Below are 8489 nucleotides of genomic sequence, written 5' to 3'. Positions count from 1 at the left end.
GCCCCATACTAAACTGGCCTCTCAGTTGGCCAGCGAGGCCAGGTTTAGGCAGCCCCTGCTTCCTCTGTGGGGAAGGCACACCCCATTCTGGATGGTCTCTGGGCCCCAGTGCTGAGGGTCTTTGCAGTCATGTCTACATCCCAGAAAGCCTTGTAGTCCCAAAGACACAGCAAAGAGAGGAGTGGACCAAGCAGAGCCCCTTTTCCCTCTTTCTCTCCTTCCTCTTCCCTGATTGGGGCTCAGAAGTCAGGGCTCAGGTGAAGCGTGGCTAACCTCCTTCCAGCTTGGGCTGCCCTCTGGCTTTCTGATGGGGCAGGCACAGGACAGGCCTACCCCTCCCTTCACCTATCACACATTCCTGGAAACACCCAGTTGCTGACTCTTCAGCCCTAGAGACTTGTCCTGCAGAGGGCAGCACCTAATTAATGCTTTGCCTTTGTCTCAGAGAAACAGAAGGGGGTAGGTGTTTAGGACCCAAAAAAGGAAACTTGACCCTCTTTGGCTTGGAGGGAAAGGCTGCACAAGATTCTCAGCCACAAAAAGGATTTTCCAGGGAGAGTTTAAAGAATAGAGTCCCCCTCTTATGGACGGGGGTTGGAGATTGGGGCAAGGACAGGGCAGCGGATGGCAGGGACAGATAGAGGAGAGAAGAGGAAAGGGCCTTAAACACACATTTTAGCATTTGGCATTTTTAAGAAATTCTGGATTGATTTTTATTTTAAATATAAGAATCCTTAAAAGTTATACTAATTATCTCTTTGGGTGCTGATGGTGTCTTGGTAAAGTCCAAGTGTTTATATTTTGGGCACTCAAAGTGAGCATAGCCGCAGGACGCCTAGCCTAAGCAAGGCCATCACTGGCAGCCCAAGCCCGGGAGGTGGAACGAGCAGGACAGAGCCACAGAAAAGTTATGGGGACCATGCACAAGGCTGAACCTCACCTCTCAGGACACCTCTCTGAGCCCCCTTGAGCCTTCCTCTGCCCTTCCAGATGAGCTCCTTCAATTCCCCTCATCTCCCCCCACTTCTGGGAGCTCCTGGGTATCCTTTCCTCTGCCCGCATTTATTATCCATCACAGAACCACAGTGCTGTCCTTCAGAGTCCCCATGGATATGCAGTCCTGAGTCCATTAACTGATTGATGATTCTCTTCCCCATCAGTAGGGAAGCTTCATGGGAACAAGGACATGTCTGTTCCCCAGGGCCTAACATGGGGGTGCACATAGGTGGCCCTCAGCAAATATTTGTGGAGTGAATGGATGAAAGATTTTAATGGATTGATGTAATGTCTGTCTTTCCCCAGACTGGAGGCCATTTAAGGGAAAGACTGTGTCTGCTCCATCCATTGCTGTATCCTCAGGCGTGGTGGACTGGCCAGCAGTAGTGCTGTAGACATGTCTTGGGGTCACTAGGTCTATGAAGTGGAATGAGACTCCGCCTACTGGAGTGAATCAGCCTTGGCAGAATGGGGTGTGGGCAGGCAGGAGGACCCGTCTTCCTCTCCAGGAAAGCGGACTGCATTTGGGAAAGACAAATATAGGCTGTCGGCCTCACTGATCCTGAGCAGTCCCAGACAGCCTAATAACTATAAGAATACCTAATACTGCACTGAGTATTTTATATGAATCATCTCATTTCAACTCCATGAGGGATCCATGCAGGAGACGTGATGGTCATCTCTGTTATAGAGGATGAGGATGAGGCCCTGAGAGGTTAGGTGACTGACCCAAGGCCACACAGGTAGGAAGCCATGTCACCACAGTCACACGATGCTGCTTCTCAGAGTGCTGAGGACATTTCAGACTACAGAGATTAAAAAAGCAGGTGAAGGGATTTGAATGTGGGTCAGCACAGAGGGTATGGGCCTGGAAAATCTGGACTTGCTTTCTTGTCAAATGGTGGGAATCAGGGGACTTGGGCTCTAGCCCCAGCCCGGCCTCTTTCTGCATTACCACTGTTCTCCCTTGCCTGAGCCCTGGACCCCTCATCTGTATAATGGGACTGTGCTGGCAACCACTGCACAGGGTGGTGCCAATGACTCAAAGGTCCAACATAAAGGCAGGGGATCACAACGCTGGAAGGAAGATGCTTCGGAGCAATAAAATAAGTAAAGTGCTGGGCAAGTGAACGCAAAGGATGTGAAACCCCAGAGTTGGTGGAGGCTGAAATTAATACAAGTTCAACAAATGCTTAGGGTAAAACTCCTATCAGTTGTCTGGGTATCTGAGGGCCAGCTGCTGGAATCTCCCAAAGAACCCCCCTCAGGGCTCCTCACTGAGCTGCCCCTGGATGGAATCAAGGTGTTAAGGTGTGTGGCAGTCCCCAAGGAAAAGAAACCCAATTCTGTTGAACAGCTAGGCCAGCACCATCCACACAGGGCATACATTTCTTTGGTTTTATTATTACAACACACCGTGGCTCTGTCACACCTGGGAAACCTGGGCTCTACATGCTCTACCTTTCTTTTCTACCTGGACAGGGCCACATAGAAGCGTCCAAGCCACATGTAGATGCGAGACACATTTGACAGAACAGTTCAACTCATAGCTTATAATGATGCCATTTCTCCAGCTGTGCAAGAACTTTACAAAAACCATGCCGGGACTTCCCATAATGCTGGATTGCTTGACTCATGTTTTGTGAGCATGACGATACTGCAGCTCCCTTCTCCAGATACTTGGCATAGGCAGGAAATTCCACATTTGGGATCAGTCCTTTCTGGAACTGAATGTCAGGCAGTGACATCCAAGTTTCTGCATGCAGTGGGTTAACAGTCATGTTTAGGGGGAACAAAAAATAAAAAGTACATCTCTCTCCCTCCTCCCCCCCAACCGTCCAAGGTTCAAATCCCATTATGGTGCAGCCTATGTACATTGAAGTGTGATATTTGGTTTCAAAAACTTTCCAACAGTCTCTTTGGCAAACTGAGAGAAATTGGCGGGGAGCTGCTGAGGTGTATTTCTCCGGTGGTCCTTCGTGCTAATGCTTCATCCTCTCTAATAACCTCTGATAGACAGGGGCTGGAAAAAATAAGCATAAAAGATGAAAAAGATGCAGACTTTGCCAGATCTGTCTAGAACACTGTCAGGATCTTGAGGACAGGGGCCACATGGCCTCCTTCTACCATGCTCCCTGCACACAGCAGGTGCTTTTTGGTTTGTAAAACTTCACATCTTAATGTTTGATGTTCTGGGATTTTCTGTATCTGCCAGACTGTCCTATCCTGCCAAGCCCTGTTCAATATTACCAAGCCCTCAAAGCCAAAACTTCACATCAACCCTAAAAGGTTGTTACTCTTACCACCTCCATCTTATGGAGAAGGAAATTGGGTATACTGTGTCTGACCGCCATTTACCCCACTGGCCTGACCCCAAAGGCCAGCCTTGTTTTTCTGCACCATGATGTTATGATCTATATGCAGCAGATGGCAGGCTTGGGCCTGCTTTGGAGTAAGACCCAAAAAAGTTCTGCAAGGACTTCAAACCCAGACCAGACTTACCTAGTCGCACAGACCTCTGGGAAGCCTGAAAGAAAACACAAGGTGTCAGGTTTTCTAGTGAAAATTATACCTGCACCTGCTTAGGGAAGTAGCTTTGCCCACTGCCACCCCTACTCAGAGAAAATGCTGGGTGAGGAAACAAAGGGGAAATAAACTGATGAGCCTCAGGGAGCCCCTCAGTTGGCGTCAGCTGCCCTAAACTGTGCAAGGCTCAATCAAGTGATTGAGGTGGACATTAGAAGGATCTAAGGTGGACATTTCTGGTACACCCCCAAGCCAGGCTTTCTTCTGAGACCAGAATGTAGAGATGGGGATACAGGACTGCACAGAGGTGGCTTTCAGGAGTAGAAGCTCAGGGCCAAAACCCTTCTTGAGGGCACTAAGGAGACCACTCTGTTCAAAAGTACAGTGATGTGTTAGAGCTCCAGGCTTCTGGGTTCAGGACTATGTCCTGCAGCCTCTTCGCCTGAAGTGCAAATATTCACTTCACCCCACATTCCCAAGAAGCTCCATCTGACCCAAGCAGCAGAGGAGCCTGAGTGGACTCCTGGGCCTGGGGCAAGCTGGAGAGCAGGAAAGAGAGCTCAGGAAGAGTCAGAGAGGTTCTAGAGGGAAGTGGGCCTGAGGCAAGGAAGGGGGCTCCCGGCACACAGCTGTCTCAGGATCCCTGTATCCAGAATCCACATGCTGCCCAGGAGAGCCCCCACATCACCCAGGATGCACAATGCCATGGGAAACAGAAGAGTGACTGAGAGGCTCAGGCTCAGCCAGTCCAGGCCACCATAAGGCAAACTCAGGATGGGTTGCCCCCCCCTTGCACTCATTGATTCCAGAGCTGTCTCTGTTCTCACCAGCAGTAGCTTGCCCATGAACTGAGGTTCGGAGGCCTCTGTGTGAAGGCCTGGGCTTTGGCCCCCAAAGGAAGCCAGAGCTGCCTGGGTCCTTTTCTCTGAATTCCACACAGGCTGAGGATGCCCCAATGGGAGTGAGGACAAGTTTTGAGAGAGCCCTGGGACAGCAGCCAAGACAGGCTAGAGAGCTCCCCCCACCCCCCACACCAGGGGCCCAAGGCTGCTTGGGGTGGGCACAAACCAAGTAGGCTTCTTACCCGGGAAAACGCTGATGCCTGTTTGAAGATCTCAAGTGCAGAGTCTGCAAGCTCGTCCCCTCGCTCCTGAGGTCTGTTGGCTGGATAGGAAAGAAAAGGCAGTTTGGTAAGAAAGAGAAACCATCAGCATGTCATTCATAACAACCATGACTGGGGGGCATAGTTGGGTTTTCTGGCTCACATTTCCAAATGAATTTTTCCTCTATAACTTTGTGTAACTCATGGTGTAATTTGGCCCATGGGGAGAGAGCTCCAAGAAAAGTGAACGTACAAGTGATGGGAGACGCAGGGCTGAAGCTCAAGTGCACTGGAGGTGAGAGCACACACAAGGTGAGAAACTGCAGGAGGGCTGCCTGGAACTCAGGGCCAGCACCCACATGTGCACGAGTAACTCGGCTGTGTCTGAGAAGCGAGGACAGCAGGGGGATTCGACAAAGAGAAACCTGTCCTGAAGTTCCACAGTGCAGTGCATTCAAGACCAACAATTCCCAGTTCACGTTTCAATCAGCATAGGGATGCCATCCATGTAGGCACAGTTTGAATGTCACAATCACACATTATTCTGATCTTCGTTTAGAACAGTTTTTCTATTGAGCACTGACTGCCACGTGTAGAGAAGGACCAGCTACAGAGTCCGTGGGGATGTGACACTAGGGCCTTACCTGGAGGCTGCAGAACACTGGTGATGGAGTGGATCACGCCATTTGTGGCCATGATGTCAGTTTCAGCAACAGGTTCCTTATTGACATTCACTACATTGTTTTTCTAAGAGAAACAGACAACAATTGTTGAACGTAGGACGTGTTTATTTTATTCATTCAGCAAGCATTTACTGAACACTTACATATGCCAGGTCCTATGTGAGTACTGGGGATGCTCTGGTGAATGCAAAATTCCTTGCCCTCTGTGGACCTTCAGTCTGGTTGAGTAATTCACACTCCTGGGTGGATTCAGCACGTTGCCATTTTAATGTTTTAGTGTTAATGTTTTAGTGTTAGTGTTTAATGTTTTAATGTTTAATGCTCTTTTGTGTTATGCACTTAGTCCTCACAGCAGTGTATGATAAGGAGGATAAATATCATTGTCCCACTTAACAGAAGAGGAAACTGAGACTCAAGAGAGGCAAAGGACCTCCTTTAAGCTAAGTAGATGGGACAGCTAGGAACAGAAGCCAGGCCTCCAGCTCTGGGCAAAAGGCTCTTTCCACTTTTCCTGGATGCACTACTTAAAATTTTCTCACTGGAAGCCTACCCAGAGTCAACTTATCTCAGGCCTTCCTGAAGGACCCACGTAACAGACACAGAGGGAAAAGGGCACTGAAGCCTGCAACAGACAGGACCCCAACATCACCTAACCCCAACATCCCGAAACTAGGTGCTGGGAGATTCCCAGGTAATCTGCAGAAGTCAAACAAGTTATTCCCATGCCTGTCTCCCTTTGTATCTTCTCATGCGCCAGAGAGAAACTAGTGAGCAAAGGATGGCTGAAGATTAGGAGAGAGGAGCAGGGGGCAGAGGTAGCCACACACTGAAGAGTGCTCCCTCCACAGGCAAGTCAGTGGCCTTGGCTGGTGCAGCCAAGGAAGTTCCTAAAGCTGAGCAGGCTATCTTCTCTCCTTTTCCAAGGTAGGGATGCTCTGAACACAGCCCCAAATCGGAATGGGTATGCCTAACATGCAGAGCAAGGGAAGGCTCCCAGAGCAAGCATCAGGACTGAGAAAGCCTCTTGGCATGGTTGGTTCATGTGCAGCTCAGTGAGCCCCAGGTTTGGTGGGTGGTGGGGTGAGGATAGGGAATTTATCTTTCAAGACATATAAGTAATTGCCTACTATCTCCTTAAGGGAAGGAAGATCTAATAGCCTCTCCCACATGCCAGATCAGACCCTTTATTTCCCTGAAAATCTGGAAGTTCTTACTCATGTCTAACTACAATCTCACTTGCCCTCCCTGAAGACCCTATACTCTTTTCTCTTTCTTAGGACAAATTGAACTGAGAGATTTGGGATGCATCTAAAAGGTTGTGCATGTGTCTGATGCACCCCTGAGGTGAGATGTGCCCTGGAGCTTAGTGGCAGGGCACGGCCAGCCTTTCATGCGAAGGGACACTCACCAAGCTGACTTCCAACTTGTCGCCTTGGAGAGACTTCAGCCGCACCAGGGCCCCGATGCCTCCGCTAACCAGGATTTCATCACCAATGTGGTATTTCAGGATGTTGGCAAGTTCCTTGGCATTTCCTGCAGGTTTGTGGGAAAAGGAGATAGAATTAGTCCCAAGGATGGTAATTGGCATGGCCAAGGAGGGCCTGGAGGAGATGTATGTGGTCACTCCTGAGATGGAGAACTTCTTGCCCAGGTAATAAGCACTCACTGAGCATGCACTGTGTGCTTAGCCCTGTGACCCTCCATCTGCCTAATGGTCAGGGGACACGAGGCACATGTCCGTGACCATGTCTCTGCCCCTGCAGTCGGATGGCAGTTTGCTGGGTAAGCAGGTACTCTCTGTGTGCTGGGCTCCCTGGATGCTGAGGAGTTAATCCATATTCCTCTGTGAATATGACTCATGTTTCCATGAGCTAAATATTTGCCTGGAAAGCCAGGGCCCTTTCCAGCACCGGCATCTGGGATGGTTCATGATCAGCGTGACTCCTGACGGTTATAACCCAGTTGTACAATATTTACACATTCTGCCCTCAGAGGCATATTCTGTGTGAGACGGCTATTTCCTGAAGGGAGAACTTAAGAGTCAACAGCTGCACTGTGAAGGAGTCCTGGAGCCAATGAGTTCAGGCCCAACGGGGGTATTCCCTCCACAGCATTCCTTCCAGCCCACATCAGTGTCTCCGGCAACTGGGGAAGGCATCTGATTGCTCATAAAGGTGCGCAGGCATTTCCCAAATTAAGTGTGGGAGGCCAGTTCCTAAAGCTGCCAGCTGCCCTCTCATCTCTGAAACTCCCATTACCAGTGAAATGGCTGAATGTCCCCCAGGCTTATGGATGGCTATTTCCAGCATCTTGACACTGAGAATGGAGGACGTTTTAAAGCATTTTGGGGCTATTCACAAATCCACATTAGTGCCAGTGCATACAGTCACCAGGTACCATGTGATTTCTAAACACCCACAACCTGGAGAAGACAAGAGGTCCCCTTCCACAAAAATACTGGCAGGAGGTACAGATCCAAGCCAGCTAGGGCTTTAAGGGGCCTCCTTCTTTAATGCCTGGACCATTCTCCATCCCCAGGGGTCCCCGGGGCTAATCCTGCCCTCAGGCTTGGGGGAGGGCGAGTGTGGGACGCTTGCCCCATGCCCCTCCTCTCCTCGCACACAATTGAAAATGAAAAGGAAGCTGAGCAGGCTCAGGCCACCTGGGGAATATTCCATTCTTGCTGGCCAGAGAGAGGATGGAAAGTTTATGTTCAGGATGAACTTCTCCCCTCTTCTCAGGAACTTAACGTCAGCATCACAGACACAGTCATCCACTTAGCAATAAAGAAAATTAAACAGGACACAAACTCAGCACGGAGCTGCCTGCAACCTGAACTTTCCATTCTCCTGCACCAGAGCAGGAAGGGAGGTGTAGGCCATGTGGTCCCCAAGGATTGGCCATGTCCTTCCTCCTCCTCCTCCTCTCCTCAGACTCCCTTTCTGTGACAGTGGAAGTGTCTCTTGTGGGCATGGGTCAGAGCTAAATACTGTGTTTCCTGTCCCATTTCACTGTCATTTTGGCTATTATTGATTGAGGACATGTGCCTGGTGCTATGGGTAACATGCCGTTCAATCCTCACAGCACAGTGAGCAAAAAACTCTTACCATCTCGTTTTTCTAATGTAGCAACCAAGGCTCAGAGAGGTTAAGCCACTTGTCAGAGGTCACTCAGCTGTTAAA

The 8489-nt window shown here is 49.7% G+C and overlaps 1 protein-coding gene across 1 annotated transcript in view; it reads right to left on the bottom strand.

Moving 5' to 3' along the window:
* Nucleotides 1-2380: 2380 nt before the first annotated feature.
* TGFBI (transforming growth factor, beta-induced, 68kDa) overlaps nt 2381-8489 on the bottom strand; it is a 32049-nt gene continuing 25940 nt past the window's right edge. The window contains exons 13-17 of the mRNA XM_008582510.1: nt 6716-6840; nt 5269-5371; nt 4607-4686; nt 3499-3523; nt 2381-3019 (exon numbers count right to left, since the gene is read on the bottom strand). Of these exons, the coding sequence (XP_008580732.1) occupies nt 2979-3019; nt 3499-3523; nt 4607-4686; nt 5269-5371; nt 6716-6840 (374 nt within the window). The 3' untranslated portion in view covers nt 2381-2978. The remainder of the gene's footprint in view (nt 3020-3498; nt 3524-4606; nt 4687-5268; nt 5372-6715; nt 6841-8489) is intronic.

Source organism: Galeopterus variegatus, unplaced genomic scaffold (assembly GCF_000696425.1).
Source record: "Galeopterus variegatus unplaced genomic scaffold, G_variegatus-3.0.2 Scaffold2656, whole genome shotgun sequence".
NCBI lineage: Eukaryota > Metazoa > Chordata > Mammalia > Dermoptera > Cynocephalidae > Galeopterus > Galeopterus variegatus.
This window is presented reverse-complemented; position numbering and strand designations above follow the sequence as displayed.